At 53.0% G+C, this 19,357-nt stretch overlaps 1 protein-coding gene across 1 annotated transcript; it reads right to left on the minus strand.

Annotated features, from left to right (window-relative positions):
- Window positions 1-311: 311 nt before the first annotated feature.
- Window positions 312-18,581, minus strand: EHD2 (EH domain containing 2). Its single transcript, XM_063110586.1, has 6 exons — window positions 18,492-18,581; window positions 15,900-16,360; window positions 15,190-15,287; window positions 10,664-11,076; window positions 4,949-5,113; window positions 312-2,330 (listed from the first exon to the last, which is right to left on the minus strand). Exons 2-6 carry the CDS (start codon window positions 16,301-16,303, stop codon window positions 1,779-1,781), a joined length of 1,632 nt encoding a protein of 543 aa, XP_062966656.1. The 5' UTR covers window positions 16,304-16,360; window positions 18,492-18,581; the 3' UTR covers window positions 312-1,778.
- Between the last annotated feature and the right edge of the window lie 776 nt (window positions 18,582-19,357).

Here is a 19,357-nt window from a genome sequence, read left to right on the forward strand (position 1 = left end):
GGCGGGCAGGGCGGGGGTTGGCGGGCCGCGCTGTGCCCACGCTTGCACACATACAGCCCCACGCCCCAGGGCTTGGTTCCCAGGCCCCGGCGGCCAGAGGTGGGAGGGAGGGATGTCCCGGAGGAACAGCCCCAGAGTAACTTTTCTATGGAAAATATGCTGCTCTGGCCCCCAGCCCAGGCCTGAGTCAACAGGCTCCACTGCATTGAGTCATGGACTCCGCCCCGCCCCGAGAGCTTGGAGGGGACTCCCCCGCCCCCACCTCCTTGAGGAGTGGGCAGCCCCCGTCCCGAGACAGCCTGACTGCAGCACAGGAAGAAGCCTTGGCTTTATTCGCTCTGTGGGGACATTATTCCATTCACAGCCCCCTCCCAGGCATGAGGTGGCGATCGATGGTGGCCGTGGGAATCCCAGCGAGCAGCCTAGAGGGGGGCACCGTCTCCGCCTTTCTTTGCTCTTCCCATCTTTTCTATGGGTCCCTACCAGGGTCAAGCACTAACACGTAGTGAAGGCAGGAAAAGGTGTGGTGGGGGGGGTCCCTTTAGGGAGGTGGGGGAGGGCTGTAGCACCAAGAAACCACCACCACCCCCCAGACTTCCCCGAAAAGGGGACTAAAACTAAGCTCTGGGGCCTTTATATCTGGTAGAGGCTCCACTTAAATATGCATCGATGAGGGGCTGTGCCCTAGCAGTCCTAAAATTTGGACCACCAGCTGTGGGGAGGCTGTGGGAAGGGGGGCGTGTGCCAGGGGCAAGCTGGGCATTTCAGTCCAGGGCAGGTGGGAAGAGGACGGAAATACTTCCCACTGGGTACAGTCTAGGAGGAGCAAGAATGGAATAAGGGAGGGCTGGTGGGTTCGCTCACTTGGTTAGAATGGGGCTGATAACACCAAGTCAAGGGTTCAGATGCCCTTACCCACCAGCCACCCGAAAAAAAACAAAGAATGGAAGAAGGGGCTTTTCTGCCTGCTACAGGATCCTTATTAAAGAAATGGGTGTGACCAGAATTAGGGGGTTTTCCCAGAGGAGAGGAAAGGCCCGAAGAGTGGTCCATCTGAGGAAATAGGAGGTTGTGTCTCCCCTCTGAGCCCCCAGTGGTCCTGAAACCTGAGGATATGATGGGGTGGGGGGTCCTTGCCTGGATGTGCAGAAAGAAGTGGGGCAAAAGGGGGTTTGTCTAAGGCTGGCCGGTTAGCTCACTTGGTTCGAGCATGGTGCTGATAACAAGGGTTCAGATCCCCATATTGGCCAGCGCACCCCCCCCAAAAAAGAAAAAGGGGTTTGTCTATTAGTCATTTCAAGCAAGTGGCCAGTGACTTATGGGGAGGGGCAAGGGTCCTGCCTAGAATCAGTATGCATTTGCCTGCTCCTGAGACTGTCAACTCTGTGAGGACAGACATATTTGTCTATTTTGTCTGCTATAATCCCCAGCACCTAGAACAGGGCCAGACACGCAGTAGGTGCTCAATAAATATCCAAGTGAATGATGAATGGATGGATGCCAGTGTGTGTGTTAATGCTGGTGTGATGTGCCTAAATGTTTGTGAAGGTAGAGGTGTGAAAGGAGGACAGAGAAGCCTTGACCCTCCCATGGTCCCCACTAAATGCTGACTGGGGTGTCTGACGGTTGGGGGAGAAGGACACCCCCAGTCTTTACAACTGGGCAGGGCGGGCAGGCAGGGCACATGTGGGCTGGGGCAGGGGTATGCGTGCAGCTGACTGGAGCTGGGGAGCCACAGCAGAGCAAGTGGGAGGGAGGGCCAGTGCACAGTGGCTGGCTTACTCAGCAGAGCCCTTGTGGCGCCGCTTGGAGGGTGGCACAAGGCGACGGGGCAAGTTGGCTGGCAGCCCATGGCCCTCGAGCTTGGCCTCAATGAGGTGGCTGGCCAGGGCGAACTCCTCATCGTCAAGCATGCCATCGCGGTCCACATCGCTCAGCTTCCAGATGCGCCCCAGCACTGAGTTGGGGAGCTTGGTACCTACCATCCAGGTCTTGGCCTTGGAGCCACTCAGCTTGCCATCGGCAGGTGCCAGGTTGTAGAAGATCTCGTCGTATTTGGACTTGTCCTTGGTTACCACCCATTCAGCCTCATCATCCGAGCCCTCCTCGCCATCTTCCAGGGCCTCATCGGGCCCCCGCTCCACAAATGGGCCCATATGGGTGCCCTCAAAAGCACCACCCTGCACGCCCACCTCAGTACTCTCCAGTTCCTCCTGCCGCAGCAGAGGCATGAGCTTGGCAATGTCATGTGTCAGCATCTCATCCAGGGCTTCCAGCAGCTTTGGTTTCAATGAATGGAACTTGGTGAAGTCGTGTGCCATCAGTAGCTCCTGTAATGGGGAACAGGGGCACCAAGAAGTCAGAGAGCACCATCCCTGAGGCTCTAAGGCTGCAGGGTGGCACCAGGACACTTGGGAAGCTCAGAGTGGCAGCTCTTTACTAACAGGCACAGAAGCATTTGAATATTTGAACAACCCATTCCACTTGGGCACCCACCACTCAGAAGACACTTGGGCAACATGATCCTGGAGGCCTTCCCCCATACCCCCAGAATTACTAAATGGTAGGGAGATTTGGGGCCCTTTACCAGCTAGTGGAGAAAGATTTCAGTATTTTGTACATTAGGTACAGCATTACCAGAGCCCATCTGCCAGACCTTAACACTGCCCACCCTCCACTGCACCCCACCTGCCCACCAGCATCCCTGCCATTTTGCAGATCAAGAAAATTCAATTCCTGCCCCTGTTACTGCACCACCCAGAAATGGCTAAGTGGCTTGCTGCCCAATTTGGAGGTTAGGTTTGGCATGGTCAGATCATTAAGGGATCCTGGGACAGCCCCCAAAAGAAGTCATTTTGTGCTAGAGCAGCTGTGGGGGTGGGTTTGTGGTCATACTGCTGCTTACATGGACCCTTCTAAGTTGCCTGCACCAGGAGAGTCGCAGCAAACGCTGATTAATTTCATGGCACCACATTAATTTCCAGAGCCAAGGCAGAGAGGACTACTGATTGCAACCATCAAGGGGCGGAGGTGTGATGGTGAAGTCGGGGGAGGCTCCAGGGTCAGGCCTCCCAAGTTCCAACCCCGCTCTTGCTTAGGAGTTGAGTGTCCTCAGGCAAGTGACTTCTCTCTGGGCCTTATTTTCCACGTTGGTAAAACGGGTGATATGTTAGCATTCTCGTGTGGCAGATGGGCAAATGAATTCATTTAGATAAAGTGCTCAATATCGTGTCAGCATAAGATTAGCAGCCACAATTTACCTAGCCCAGCAGTCCTCAACCAGGGATGATACTGCCCCCCAGGGGATACTTAGCAATGTCTGGAGACACTTTTGATTGTCATGACCTAGGCGATGATGCTCTTGGCATCTAGTGGGTTGGGGCCAGGGATGCTGCTAAACATCCTACAGCACACAGGACAGACCCCACACAATGAAGAATTATCTGGCCTCAAATGTCAGTAGTGCTGACACTGAGGAACACTAATCTAGCTCAAACTACGTGTCAGGCACTGTTTTAAGCAGGTGTGCAAAAAAAAAAAAAAAAAATTTGATGACTCAGTACCCACAATAGAGTGATACCAACATAATGTCCATTTTCGAGTTGAAGAAACTGAGACTCAGAAAACGTATGATTTGTCCAAACTTACAGAGCTAGTAAGTGGCCAAGGCAAAATTCACTCTACAAAAATCCCTCCAGGTCTAGGCTGGGAACATTTCAGATTCAAAAGTCATAGGCTTTGAATATCAGCCTAACTCAACCTCTGAACAAAAGCTCAAGCTGTAGGGCTAGTCCCCTGCCACCATGCTTGAATTTGGACCTCCCTGTCCACATTCATTTGATCAGTCCTGCCCCCCCCCCATCTCCAGTGGCTCTCTTTATCCCATGCTGCCACACCCACATCATGCATTTATAATCCAGATTACCCTAGGCCTGGACATGCAAGGAGCCCTGATAGTCCCCCAATATCCATTTGTCCCTCCTTCAGTACTGGAATCTCTGAATGTTCCCTAGGTACCTAGCCTCCTAGAGGAAAGACTACACTTCCCAGCTTCCCTTGCAGCCAGCCATGGCCATGTGACAAAGTTCCAGCCAACTGGAAGTTCTATGGAAGCCATGGCCATGTTATTAAGTTCCAGCCAATTAGATATAAGCACAAACTGCATGTGCAACTTCTAGAATTACCCTGTTTAATAGTGTACCACTAGTCACATGTGATTATTTTAATTTTAAATTAGTTAAAATTACATACAATTTGAAATTCAGTGTTGGGCCGAGCCCATGGCGCACTCAGGAGAGTGCGGTGCTGGGAGCGCAGCGATGCTCCCACCGCGGGTTCGGATCCTATATAGGACTGGCCAGTGCACTCACTGGCTGAGTGCCAGTCACGAAAAAGACAAAAAAAAAAAAAAAAGAAATTCAGTTTTAATGTGGCTAGTGACTACCACATTGAACAGTGCAACATAGAACATTTCCATCATCATAGAAGGTACTATTGGGCAGCACTGTTCTAGAAAATGTCCTTAACGAGGGAAACTGTACTCTTCTCTTTCCCTACTCACTTTCTTGCTGGCTGGAACACAGACACAATGGCTAGATCTTCTGCAGCCATTTTGTACCATGAGGTTTCTTGGGACTGGAGGCCAGGTATGGAAGAGAAAAAAGACAGAAGGGACTGAGTCCCTGGCTCTATAAAGCACCAAACCAGCCCTGGACCACCTTCTGGGACTTTAATAAAGGAAAAAAAGAAACTTCTATCTTAATTAAGCCACTGTTATTTTGGATTTTCTCTTCACTCCCTTATTCTAGTTCATAAACCCATGCTCCCACAGAACCATTTGCAGGAGGTGCTTTCCAGAATCTGCTGCTCATCCCTCCGGCTTTTGAAGCCCCATCCTGGGATTCACAGAAGCCAACCTTCCCATTACCGCCCCCAGACAGCCTCCCACCTGCATCTTCTGGCAATCAGGAAAGTCCCCTGGAGATATGTGATGCTCCAGCTGAATCTTAGCAAAGATGACGGGCAGCTTGAGGATCAGTTGCTTCTTCTTGTTCTCCTTCCCAAACACAGACGGCATCTCCTTCTTCAGGTAGCTGATGATGTATGCATGAACCTGTGGGAGGAGAGTCCTCACCTGAGCCCCTATCAGAGTCACCTGGGGGGCTTGTTAAAACACAGGTGGCTGGACCCCACTCCCAGAGTTTCTGATTCACTTGCTCTGGGGTGGGGCCTGAGAATCCGCATTTCTGACAGGTTGCAGGTGATGCTGTGCAGGTGAAGGAGCCACTCTGTAAGCCCCACTGCTTCATGCTGGGGCTCAACTTGGCTCCTCCTCTCTTCTAAGTGATCTCAGCACCTCCCGGTTTTAAATACCCGTCAAAGCCGTCCACTCCCAAAGCCACATACCAGTCTAAGCCTCTCCCTTGAGCTCGACTCAGAACTAATTGCTGTCAACATTCCTAGACATTTCCATCTTATGACACCCTAAGTGGAATTTGGGCCCAACCCCCAGGACTCAGCTGGGCCAATCTCAGGAAACAGCACCCCCAGCCCTGCCTACCCAGTTGAGGCCAGGAATCTGGAGATCATTCCTTGATTTGATTCTTCTCACTCCTCACTAGCCGCATCTAAGGACACCTGTGGGTCCTTTGCTTTTTTACCTCCTAAATCTCTCCCCTACTTTTTCATTTCTCTCCACTACAGCTGCCACCACCCCCTTCCCAGCCACCACCATCTTATGCCTGGAGAAACACCCCAGTGACCCTGCCTGTCTATCTCCCAGCTTCCCCTCGTACCCCTGCAGCCCTTTCCCTGTGCAGCAGCAGACAAAGAGGGGGTTTTTAGGAAGAAACACCAGCCTGTGAGAGACTGCTTAAAAGTCTCAAATTGCTTCTTATTCAAATTCAAAATTCCTACCATAGCCAATAAGGCCCTATAGCAGCAATTCTCAAAGTGTGATCCAGGGAACCCTGGGGGTCGCCAAGACCCTTTTAGGGGTTCCCATGGTCAAAACTATTTCAGTAATAATATTAAGGCATTGTTTGCTTTTCTTGCTCTCATTTCCTCCCGAGAGGACAGTGGAGTTTTTAAGAGGCTACAAGATGTGTGATGTCGCAACTGGTTAAATGCAGGAACAGGTATGAGAATCCTCTGAAGCAAGACATTAAAGTGATTTGCAGAAATGTAAATCAGGGCCCCTCTTCTTGCTAATTTTTGAGGGAGTTAGAATTTTTTTTTTGGCAGCTGGCGGGTATGGGGGAAACTTGTTAGTTTTTATGAAACATGTTATTTGAGTTAACATGTAATAGGTTCACTGTTATTTTTTAATGATCTTATTAACATTTGTTAATTAACACAAACTTGATAACTTATTGATAACATTGATAATAAATTACTATTTATGAATTATATAATTATTAGTTGTTGATTAAAATAAATAAATGCTCATTAAATGTTTTCTCAGTTTTAACTTCTAATATGGTGAAAATAGATTCAATCCGTGTACACTCAAGCTCTTTGGAGTCTTTGATCATTTTTTTCCTTGCTACCTGGCCAGTACAGGGAACTGACCCCTTAGACTCTATTGGTACAAGGCCGTGCTCTAACCAACTGAGCTAACCAACCAGCCTGATTTTTAAGAATATAAAAGAGGCCTGAGACCAAAAGATTTAAGCGCCGCTGTCCCACATGATTTGGCTCCTGGAATCATCCAGCATTTTCTCACCCACTCTCCCCCTCACTTACTGCTCCAGCTTCCTCACCTGCCTTCCTCGTTTGACCAGCATGTCAACCTTTTTCCCACCCCAGGACCTTTGCACGTGCCCCTTGTTCTGTCTGGAATTCTGCCTCAGTCTCCCCACAGTTGGCTCCCCCTTTTTTTTTTAGCATGCTTTACAAGTCTCCTCCTCACAGAGACTGTCCTATGGGAAGCAGGTGCCCCACCCACCACCATCCAATTATTTTCTATCTTCACCTTTATTGTTTTGTTCACAACATTTATCCCAACTCATTTTATTTATATGACAGTTTATTTATTCTGTCTCCCTCCATCAAAATATGAGCCCCAGGAAGGCAGGGACCTGTCCCCTCTATCACCAGCACTGGTACAATGTGCACAGAAAGCATTCAGGAAATACTTGTGGAATAAACCAATGAACTTGGGAAGTTGTAAGCCACAATCTCATAAGTTTTTGAAAAGTAAGCAAGGACAGCAGAGTAATAAGTATAGGTATGTGTATTTTTTACAGGAAGCTCAATAATTACATATATGTGCTTATATAAAAATAGAATATATCTGGAAAGAGATACAAGAAATTTCTTATGAGGGTTGTCTCTAGGGAAGAGAACCTGAAGCCTGGTGGGGTCAGGGGTGGGAAGGGAGCATGTTTGACGGAGCATGAATGCTTTACCATGAGACAGTCTCAAATTAGATATTCAATAAAAAACACTCGTTAAAAAATTCTTTTAGGGGGCTGGCCAGTTAGCTCAGTTGGTTAGAGTGCAGTGTTGTAACACCAAGGTCAAGGGTTCAGATGCCCTCACCAACCAGACACCACAAAAAAAGAAAAAAAAATTGTCTTAAAGGATCACAGGTTTGGAATGTTAAAAATATTAGTATTGGTGACCCCTGGCTGGTTCTGAATCCTCATCTCCTCCCACCTTCCACCACCCTGTCTCCTCCAGCCACAATGGGCTCCTTGTTTAAACTCATCAAGCACATGGCTGCCTCAGGACCTTTGCACTTGCTGTCCCCTCTGCTTGGAAAGCTCTTCCAACAGATCTCCACTCAACTCACCTTTCCCCTTCACACTGCGCTAAAACAGTCCCTCATCAGCCTCCCTTTCCTCTGTTTCATTTTTCTTCATAGCCATTCGTTTGTTTAATGTCTGCTCCCCCACTAAAAAGAAATTTTACGAGAAAATGAACTTTATCTGGTTTGTTCCCTGACGTAGCCCCAGGGCCTAGAAGAGTACCAGAGCGTGTTGTAGCCTCTCAGTCACTGTTTATTGAATGAATGTCATCGGGCCTCCTCAGAGGTCTGAGGATCGGTCTGAAGGATCAGGGCATCTTGGCCTCTTTAAAATCAAACTCTCCCAAGATCTCGGCCTCAGGTATCACAGCACCGTAGAACTGCACCCTTCTAGCAGCTATCACTTCAACCCAAGGGCAGAGCCAGAAGACTCTTCCACACCCTCCCTCGTACAGATTGGGAAACTGAGGCACTGAGGGGGAGGATGTTTACCGAGAGTCCAGAAAAGACTTGTACCGTTAGGGGAGAGCATGAAGGCAGGTAAACGGTGTGGGGTACTGTTGTGACTAGACCAAGCGTGGCAGAATCATACGTGAGGGGTGGGGGTATGACACGGGGCGGGCGAGGGGCAGTGAGGCTTCGGCACGGTCGCAGCGGACCCTGAATGTCATGCTCCTGGGACCTGAGCGGCACTGGAGGGCCATGGATGAACCTGCAGGAAGAGGGGAGGGCGCCCCCTATGGGTCGAGGCGGCCACTCAGGGCAGGGGTGTGGCCAGACCGGTGGGTGGTGCCTGCGAGAGCGGGCCAATGGGGTGAGGGGGCGGGGCCTAAAGGCGACTCCAGAGGGACCCAGAAGGTGGGAGGCGGGAGGGCGCTGACGGCTTTTCCAGAGAGGAAGCGGGGAATGTGCCAGGAAGAGATAAGGTGGGAGGGCGGAGGGCGGGGCGCGGGTCCCGGACTCCGGGGTTTGTCTCGGTTTCCGGAGCCGCCTCCTGCCCGGCGGGGCACCAGGTGTCCGGCCCGGCCCGCCCTCTGTCCCGCGGCCCTGGCTTCAGTTCCCCCAAGGGACCTGAGGGAACGAGGGAGAACCAAGGGGAGACAGAAAGACTCGGAGGAAGACGCAAGAGAGAGACGGAGAGGGAAAGAGGAGAGAGCGGGAGCGAGAGGAGGGGAGGTGGGTGGAAAGAGAAAAAAGGGAGTTAGAGACGGAATGAGAGAAAGAAACTGAGAAAGAGGCAGAGATGGGGACAGAGGGAGAGAGGACGACGACACAGACACTGAGACTGAGCAGAGGAGACAAAGGTGAATTCGGAAAGCTCCGGGGACAGCCGCCCCCGGCCGTCCACACGGGTGGCCTCCACCCAGGGAGGATTCCTGGGGTGGGGGGGCCTCTGACTCACCCCCTAGGCTGCTGCTTAAACCAACACCTCAGGCTCCTCCAACCCCAGAACCTTCTTGGCCTCCCTGCCTGCCGAGCTTCCTGCCCCACCTCCACCCTGGCAGCCTCCCCTATGAACGTTCCACTGGGCCTCCGAAATCACCCATAAACCAGTGCTCTCGCTCTCCTCTCCCACCCCAAGGCCCGTCCTAATGTAGGCGCCCCCTTGCTCCTCCAGCCTCTTCCCTAATCTCTAACCCCCTAGTCTCACTGCCTTGAATCCACCCTCCAGAAGGCAGCATGAGTCTAATCCTGTCCTTCCCCTGCTCTGAACCTTTCCATGGCTCCCCAGCGCCCTAGGGACAAAGCACAGGTTCTTTGACACAACTCACAAGATCCCTGGTGGTCCGACTCCCACCCACCTCCCCAGCCTCACATTGAGTTACTCGCACTGTCTATACTGGGCTCAAAACTGACATTTTCCATCAGATGTCCTTTCCTCTAAGAAGCCCTCCCTGACTCCCCCTGGGCTATCCAGCCCCGACCATGCTGGATGGTCATGTCCAGGCATGGGTTTGCCTGATCCGCAGGAACCCCAGCAGGGCCTGGGTCCTGGGACTGCCTTGATTATTGGTACTGGGAGCCCCAGCAGGACCAGAATTGCCTTGGTTGTTGCTATGTCCTCAGCACCATCTAGCACAAGGACAGACACAAGGAGAGTTTGTTAAATGCAAGTATCTGTTCAACGTCATTCATTCAATAAATATTTACTGAGCACCAATTCTGTTCCAGGCACTGGGGATATATCAGTGAAAGAATTTGGACAAAGGTCCTTGATTCTGTAGACCTTAAATAGGAGTCGAGGTGGCAGACAATAAACACAGAAACCCAATAAATGGATAATATACGGTCAGACAGTGATGATGCTATGAAGCAAGCTACAACAGGGTAAGGAAGAAAGCAGAACCCGCATGGGGGGAGTTAGAGTCATAAGAAGGGGAGGGCCAGGGCGGCCTTCCTAAGCAGGTGGCATCTGAGTAAAGACTGAGAGGTGAGGAGTGAGGCACGCGGACAGCCAGGAGGAGGGAACAGCAGATGCAAAGGCCCTGAGGTGGGACTGAGGTGGTCAGTATGAAGTGCAAAGATGGATGGGCAGGGAATGGGAGATAAGGACAGAGAGGAAAAGGAGTAGGGGAAGGGACGGCTTGTTGGCCACCAGGAGGACTTGGCTTTCGTCCCTTGTGACGGGGGTCGTGGGAGATAAGTGCGGAACAGAGGCAAGCCATGACACAATGTGACTGGCGGCAGGAGATGAATGAAAGAACACCGGGTCAGAGACGACGGAGGCCGGAGACAGAGAGAAGGGTGGACGCGCAAGTGGAGGAGTGACTTCACGAGGACACCTCCCACCCCGCTCGGCGGGCACCAGCGTAACCCGGCCTGACGAGAACTAACTCATCGGGGAGCCAGGTAGTAGGAAACAGAGGAAGGGCGAGAGCTGCCGCCTCCCGGCCTGCGCCCATGACTGCTCACCCTCACCAGCCGGGCCCTCTTCACCAGGTCATTGAGCTTGCGCAGGGCAGCATGGCGAGGCAGGCCCTGGATGTCGCGGAAGAGGTCCTGCTCCTCCAGCTCGAAGAGGCGACGGTTGTCGGGCACGAGGAGCGGCTGGGACCAGAAGGAGCCGATGTAGACGCGCAGGACCTCGGGCGTGCCCACCACCTTGCCCAGCGCCCACATCAGCGCCCCGTAGACTCGCATCAGCTGCTGCGTCTCCACCATGTCGGCCTTGTTGAGCACCACGCGGATCTTGTCCTCGTGGCCCCGCAGGGCGCCGATGGCCTCCGAGAACTCATCAGAGATCTCCAGCTTGTGCGCATCGAACAGCAGGATGATGAGATCCACGCGCTCCGCGAACCAGCGCAGCACGGCCGGGAAGTCGTAGCCTTGGGCGAGGGCGACAGGGACGCGAGGGGTAGAAGTCAGGCCCCCGCCCTCCACCACTGCTCGTATCCATTCCTTTGGACTGAAACTGTACTGTACAGACGTTCAGGCTGTTGACTACCCAAATCTTTGTCTCTGTGAAATAACCGAAGTCCCAAGTGTCTTCTCTGGTTCCCCAGCCCCCAGAATTTCCTCCCATCGCGGCCCCAGCCCCTCAAGCCATCTGGCTACAGGGAGCAATCACCCCCCTCCACTTTTTCATTCATTCACTAGACAGATATTAGTGGTGTGCACTGGTATGGATGTACAGGCTGCTAAAATACTAGTGTCTCCTAAGAGACCCACTCCGTGCCTCTGTAGGTGCCCCCAGCCGCCAAGGGCCTCCATCACCCCAGCCCCTCCCTATGACCTGTCTGACCTTCCCACAGTACAGCAACTGGAATTCCTGCTGTCTCTAGCTATCCTCTTACCATAGCAGATGTTAAATATCTTTAATTTATTTAACAATATTTACAGTCTTATGTGTGCCAGGGAATACCACGGAGAACACACAGACAAGGTTCTTACCCGCACGGAGCACCCGTCCCAGCATTTGGTGCCTATGTTCATTCATTCATTCCTTTCACCATTCATTTTCTCATTCACTCATTCATTCACTCGTTCTCGTCTTTGCTTTTTCACTCATTCATTCACCATCATACAATGCTGGGGAGAGCAGAGAGGAGTGGTTGAGACCCCTGCCTTGGCAGTCAGGAAGACCTGGTTTTGAATCCCTGCTCTGCCCCCATCTGCTGTGTTAACTTAAGCAAGTAGCTTAACCTTTCTGAACTTCTGTTTCCTCTTCCATAAAATAAAAATCATAATAAGACCTACCTCATAGGACTGTTGTGAAGATTAAAAGAATATAAATGAGCTGATATAAACATATATATAAAGAGCTTAAAACAATGCTTGGCGCTGAACTGTACACCTAAAAATGTGTGAACTTTATGGCATATAAATTATACCTCAATAAAACTGTTTAAAAAAAAATAAACAGTGCTGCACGCATGGTAAGTGCTCAAAAATATCAGTCATGGCGCAAGCCAGACACCATTGGGGAGTCATTCAGGAGCCATTTCCTGAGCTGCCTGCTCTGTAGTCAAAGCTAAGGCAGCCCTAGCCCTGTCCTTATAGGGTCACAGCCCACCGGTGGCACAGACCTGTCCACAAAGTGGTCAGGCTTGGATGGCAGAATCCAGGGGGCTCACTGGGGGGGGGGGTCAGGGAGGGCTTCCCAGAGGAGAGAACACAGAGAGAGGACCTGGAGATGGCAGAACAGGGAGCCATCGCTGATTTACCCGACTTCGTGCTCTCTCAGATAGAACCAACTCACTGAATCTTCAAAATGACCCCAGGAGGCTGGCACTTTTATGACCTCATTTTCTGGAAGACAAACTGAGGCACAGAGAAGTTAAGGGACTACTCAAGACACACAGGCAGGAGGTGTGACACAGTAGAAGTCCCATGGACCTCCAAATGCCCCTGGGAAGCTGGCATTGTGTGCCTGCGTATGAGAGACTCCAGGCATATATGTGTACCTGGGCTGTGCTTGTGGTTGTACCCATGTGTGACTTTTTGTGGTCATGTAGAACTGTATAGGACTTGCAGGGCTGCTGGGGACTGGATGGGATAGGGGTGGGGGGCATTTTGGGAGGGAGGAAGGGACAGGTTACCAGAGGGACAGCAGCTGGGGCCCCCTCCCTCCCTAATCCCTACACAACCACACACATTGGCCTGGATTTGGAAAGTGTGTCTCATGGGGCAGGGAGGGAAGAAGGAAGGGAGGTTGAGTCAGCATGGGAATGGGAGACGTGGCAGAGAGGAACCCAGAGTGCACAACGGCATTCATCCAATGAAAATAGTCATCATTAGCACTTCCATAGCACCTACTGCATGCCACACACTGTTCTAAGCACTTTGCACATTTCAACTAATGTAACCCTTAGGACAACCTATGAGGTTGACAGTATTATAATTCCCATCTTATAGATGAGAAAACTGAGGCACAGAGAAGTTAAATGGCTTGCCCAAGGCCCCACAGTTTAAAAGCAGCAGAGCTCAGATTTTGGCCCCACCAGTGGGCTCCATTACACTACAATCACACACAAGCTTGTTCACAGATACTACACACAGAGGAAGCCACACACCCCCACCACACACACAGATACATGCACTCACATCCAGTAGCACATACCTGGATGTAATCATAGCCATGCATTGCAGGATGCAGGCTCTCAGGCACACCCTTGCTCACAGTCTGGGACCTGTGCAGATATTCATGATCACATAACCACAAAGACACTGTGAGACCCACACACAGTCACAGACACAGACATTAGCACACACACACAAGCACAGAGACACACTTGCACACCCACCATCCTACAGAGACACCGTCATACACATATAACCCCCACACCCTCCCAGATCCAAAGGCACCACCACAGATACAAGCACACAGTTACATAAAAGATACTCCTGCACACGCAAACTCTCACGTATACACTTGCACACACTGTACACCAAGATACAATCACTTGCTGTCACACACAGTCCAACAAAATCCCCTGAATCCTGTACAGTTCTACATGGCAACAAAAAGTCACACATGGGTACAACCACAAGCATAGTCCAGACACACATATAAGCCTGGCGTCTCTCATACACAGGCACAGAATGTCAGACTTACACCCACAATTATACACCTTCTCAGACACACACGAAATTAACCACACAGTTAAATAAAAGATGCCCTTTCACACACACACACTCATGCACACATTTCATAATACAATTGTATACAGAGACACAATCAGTCGCACACAATCCCACAAAGTCCCCCATAGTCCTCAGAGTTGCACAAAGTCACATCCACCCATAATTACAGGCACAAGCAGACTCCCAGACACACATACACACACACACACACACAGGGTCTCACATGCACAGGCACACACACAATTCCTTCAAGTCACACAACCTGAGTCATGACCAAAATTCGACATGTCCACTGACACACACACAGTCACACACAAACACTTAGAACCACCCACAGCCAATCATACCCTCACAATGGCACACTTTCCCAGGGTAGATCCAAAGTCATACACTCACACACACAAATCCACACCGACAGACTCTCTCTCCTTCCTCTACCAAGGCCAGGGCAGGAGACCCCATTCTCTACTCTCCACACCCACCAGCCAGCACGCTGCCCTGGTGTGGAGACCTGGCTCCCTCCCGATTTCCCAGCCCCAGCCCCTGGGGTGGGGGCCCTGGGAATCTCTCCCCCCTCGGGCTGGCGGCGCGCCCTCAGATCGCTTCAGCAGCTGCGTCCCGCCTCTCTCCCATTGGACGGCAGCCAGGGACACGGGAGCCCTCGCAGCCCCGCTCCGCCCTGCGGCCCAGCCTCCTCACCAGTGCGGCCCGGTCCCCTCTGCCCCACACTGCAGCCTCCTTTGCCCCAGTTCCTGGACTCCGAGGCCATAGGGGACAGGGGACAGAGAAGCTGGGTGGGGGCAGGGGTGCAGATGCTGAGCCGGCTGGACAGGGGTGGGTGGGGGCCACTTCCTTGGAGGCCCCGCTGGAATTCACCCCCTGCCGCTCCCCCTGCACAGCTGTTTATAAATTCCAGGCCCGGCCTTGGCCCCCGCCCAGGTTCCCCCTCCCAGCCCGTTTTCAGCCCCATCTGTGGCCCAGACAAGGAGCCCAGAGCTCGCGCAGGCCTCCATGCCAGGGCTCTGCCTAGTCTCTGGGTCTCCTGTCTCTCTGGATCACTGCCTCACCCTCTGAATCTCTCTCTCTCCCTCTCTCCCTTTGCATCCTTCTGACCCGCCCAGACGTGCTGCTCCAGCCTGCTCACACGTGTTCACCCACACGCCTCCCCACCCCTCAACGTGTGCCAGCATGGAGGAAACATGGTCTTCCACTGGCTCCCTTCTGTTGCCCAGCCAGCTTAGGTCCAGCCAAAGCAGGCCCAAGTCCCGTCAGAGACCTCGGGCCCCTCTCTCAGACCCAGGAGACCAGGCCCCAGCCCCTCCTCCCTCAGACCCGGGAGCCCCAGCCTCACTCACCACGGCTCACTCTCTGTTTGGCCCCCGACAGGATACCTGGGGTGTCAATGATACTAATGCTCTCCAGGACCTGATTGGGGAGCTGGGCACACATGAACCTAGGGGCAGAGGGAAGGTCAGGGTCAATGCACAGAAGGGCAGAAGGAGAGGAAATATAAGAAGCGAAATCAGGGCTGGCCGATTAGCTCGATTGTGTAGAGTGCAGTGTTGTAACACCAAGGTCAAGGGTTCAGGTACCCTTACAGGCCAGCAGCCATGAAAAAAAAAAAAGGAATCAAGAACAGAGGAGGGGAGGAGGGAAGGGAAAACTCTGGAAAGAGAAAGAGGAGATCAGAAGAGAGAATTATATTTACAAAAAATAATAGCTACTGTTCACTGAGCACTTATTTTGTGTCAGTCCTCACAACAACCCTAGGTAGTGGAGACTACCATTATTCCCATTTTCCAGATGAAGATCAGAGAGGCAGAGAGGTTAAGTCATTTGCTCAAGGCTATCCAGCTAGCAGCAGAGCCAGGATTTGAACCCAGGCAGGATGGCTTCACTAGCTTAACTGCTCCCCTAGAGAAGGGAGGTCAGCAGAGGCAGGGACGGGAAGAATTGGGTAGATAGAAGGGAATTGGGGCTAACAAGGAGAGAAACACAGTTGCGGATAGGACAGAGATGAGACCCAGTGACAGGAAGATGCACCCCTGGCTTGTGGCTGCCACACCTGTTGAGGAAGGTGTTCCCGAAGGGGTTGAGTTTGCGGAAAGGCTTGTCTGGGTCGACGACGAGGGCGTTGCCAGGCACAGTGCCCTCAGTGTCACCATGCATGACGGCCACGAAGCAGTCGGTGGTGGGCTCAGGCCCCACACGGGAGCCAGGCACCTCCTGCTCCAGCAGGTACTGGATGAAGCTGGTCTTGCCTGTGCTGTACTGGCCGGCCACCAGCACCATTGGCTTGCCATCGAAGTCAGCATCCTCCAGGGCTGGCGAGTGGAAGGCCCCAAAGCGGTAGTGCTCCTCAAGGGGCAGCAGCTTCGTGCGGTACAGCTCCTTGAGGGCCGAGGTCACCGTGCGGATGGCCTCAGGCTGTTGGCCCCGGGCCCCACCCCGCTTCAGCCAGCTGAACATGGTGGCTGCGCGTTGCCCACTGGGCTAACCGAGAGAGAGGCACAGGTGGAGAGCTGTCTGTGGGAGGAGGACAGGGTACAGGTGAGGCAATGGGTGGAGGGAGCACTGATGGTGGACTGCTTGGTAGAGGAGGAACGGAGACTGCAGGTAGAATGGCTGAAGGCGAATGGGGGCATTGGTGGGGGAATGAGTGAAGAGAAGGAGGCAAAAGCAGTAGTGGTGGACTGACTGGCACAGGGGGAGGAAGAAAGGAGACTGAAGGTAGAATGTCTGGGTGGTGGAAGGGGTGGAAAAGGAGAAGCAGAGAGCACTGGTGGCAGGTGGCAGGAGGAAGAGGGGGGTTACAGTGAACTGGCTAGAAGAAGAGAAAGAGGTTAAGAGTGATATGGTTGAAGAAGGGGAACTGATGGTGCAAGACCAAGGTTTGGACAAAGGGAAGGATGCAGAAGCTGCCTGGAAGAAACGTATGCCTGAATCCCTTCATTCTTTTCTTCCTCCCTTCTCCCTTCCATCATCTGACACATTTTCAATGAAATCACTTGCTCCACGCTTCAGGAGCTATGGACCCAGAAATTTGCCAGAGACCAGCTCCTACCCAGCCAGAGCCCCTAGTGAGGTCCTGGGTGCCAAACAGTTAATGATGTGTGGCAAATGCCAGGCATCCAGGGGGGGACATGATGAACTGACCACAGGATCAGCAAAGCTCAGGCCAGGGCTGACTTTTGAGCTGCTCCATGAAGGGCAGGCAATACAAGGGTATTTTGGCAGAGAGGATGGTGTGTTCAAAGGCCCGGGGGTGTGAGAGATCCTTAGGTGATGGGAGCTGTGAAATGTCTGGGTTGGATGGCTGGACATAGGGGCACAAGGAGGAGAGATTAGGAACAAGGCAGAGGAGGTTGCCCAGGTGCACCCAGGTCAGGAGGAGCATTGTGCATGAACAAAAATAATAACTCAACATTTATGATCAGTGCATGCCAGACACTCACAAACGTCCTAACTCATTTAATCATCATAACTCTGTAAGATAGGTCTGTTATTACCCCCACTTTTCTGACAAGGAAATAGAGGCTCAGGAATATAGCAATAGATTGCCCAAGATCACTTAGCTAGAAGTGTTCAAGCTGGGACTCAAGCCCAGGCAACCTGACCTGAGAGACTGTGCTCCTAACATGGGTCTAAGGAACTGAGTTAGGGGGAGAAACAATTACCAACCCAGCAGCAATGAGCACCCCAGCACCCAGACTGTGATCTCTACATTCCCTCACTTATTCTTTTACTCACTGTAGGATTTGTAGTGATGTCCCCTCTTTCATCCCCAATAACAGTAACATGTGTCTTTTCTTTTTTTTTTTTTTTTTTTAATCTTGATGAGTTAAGTAAAGGCTTATAATTTTACTCATCTTTTCAAAGAACCAGCTTTTGGTCAGATCAGAGTCCCTAAATACCATTCCCCACTAAAAGAATCCAAGGCTCCTTGGAGAAACGGCTGATGCCCGGGCTGCAGCAGGGAAAGACCAAGGGAGCCTGTATCACATAGTGGAGAAGGGCTCAGAGATCAGGGCGGAATGCCACGGACCCAGCCCGAAGGGGCTCCCACTGGCGAAAGACGGGACAGTCTGAGTATCAAAATAACTGCCAAATATGTTAAAACCCATAAAATCGTAATGATGCTTTAAAGGGGTGGGGGGTTGATACTTCACAGAGGAGTGGCAGGAGAGGTGAGCGAGAGGCAGCGGCAGGAACCCGGACTCTGAGCAGGCGAGCGGGCCTGGGAGGTGTCCCATGCAGGGTGGGGTCTGGGGGACATCCTGCGGAAGATGTTTGGGGGCGGCTGAAGGGGTGATAGAATTGCTGAGGTAGGAGAGGGGCGCTTGGGTGGCAGGAGGGACCAAGTAGGTCAGAGATGGATGAGGACGTGGAGGGAGCCTCCAAGGAGCGGATCTCCTCTAGCTGGGAGGATGGGGAGGAGGAGAGCCTGGGAGGGCCTGGAGGAAGAGCGGGGGGACACTGTCACAAACCGAGAGACTGGTGGGGACTGGGAGGGACTCGGGACCCCTAGGGAGACCGTTACAGACTGGGGTGTGGGGTTGGACTGGGGTTTTCGGCGAGCCGGGGAATCTTCGGGAGTCGGGGCAGGCTGTGCGGACGGGGGTCGCGAGGCGACAGCGGCGGTCCGGGCAGCACTCACCGACGGGGCGCGCTGGCGGCGGGATCGGGCGGGGGTCCCGCGGGGGTCCGAGGAGCCCGCAGAGCGGCCTGGGCTCGAGGTCGGGTCCGGAGCCGTCTGAGCCGGGTGGGGCCGGCAGAGGGAGGAGGGAAGGGAGGGGCGGCGGGGCGGGACGAGGCACCGCCCCCTCCCCAAACTCGCGTCCGGCCTCTGGCGCCCCCTCGTGGCAGGAGCGGAGGGCGCCTCAGCGGGGCGGGGGGAGCGCGCGGGCTTCGAGTCTGCGGATCGAGTCCCGCCTCCACCTCGGGCTGGAGGCCGCTCCCCGGTCCCTGTTTCCCTTCTTAACATGGGAGGAGTAACAGCAGCAGCAGCAGCCGCCGCAATAATCATAATTTTGAAAGGCTGGCGGCTGGCACAGTTGGCTAAGAGAGCGGGCTTGTCACACCACGGTCAAGGGTTCGGATGCCCGGACCCGCCAACCGCCAAATGAAAAACAAGAGAGAGAGGGAGAGAATAGTAATTATTCTAAAGCTAAAGTGAGTATGAAAATCCTCTGCTCACGACCCTCCCTGGCTCCCCTCTCGCTCAGAGTAAAAGCCAAGAAACCCCCGCATGGCCCGCAAGGCCCAGCACGGTCTGCCCCAGCCTCCGCCTGTCTCCGTCCCTTACTCCGTCCCAGCCACACGGCCTCCGCCTTGTTCCGCAAACGCACAGGCAACGCCGCAGCCTCGAGGCCTGTGCCCTGCTGCTCCCTCTGCCGGAGGCGCTCTCCGACCCCCTCGCATGGCCCTCAGGTCTCCGCTCCAATGTCACCTCCCCGTCTGTCTCTCACTGCAGCTGTTTTCCTCTGCAGCCCTTACAGCCACTCTGCACATTCCACATTTCTC

The sequence above is a fragment of the Cynocephalus volans genome, chromosome 10, assembly GCF_027409185.1.
Source record: "Cynocephalus volans isolate mCynVol1 chromosome 10, mCynVol1.pri, whole genome shotgun sequence".
Classification (NCBI taxonomy): Eukaryota; Metazoa; Chordata; class Mammalia; order Dermoptera; family Cynocephalidae; genus Cynocephalus; species Cynocephalus volans.

Excerpts from the sequence above, each read along its gene's own strand:
- EHD2 (XM_063110586.1), bottom strand. The coding sequence starts at position 16,303 with ATGTTCAGCTGGCTGAAGCGGGGTGGGGCCCGGGGCCAACAGCCTGAG. Across the intron at positions 11,077-15,189 it reads CAAACAGAGAGTGAGCCGTG|GCTACGACTTCCCGGCCGTG; the intron begins GTGAGTGAGGCT and ends CCCTCGCCCAAG. Across the intron at positions 5,114-10,663 it reads AGAGGGCCCGGCTGGTGAGG|GTTCATGCATACATCATCAG; the intron begins GTGAGCAGTCAT and ends CTCCTCCCACAG.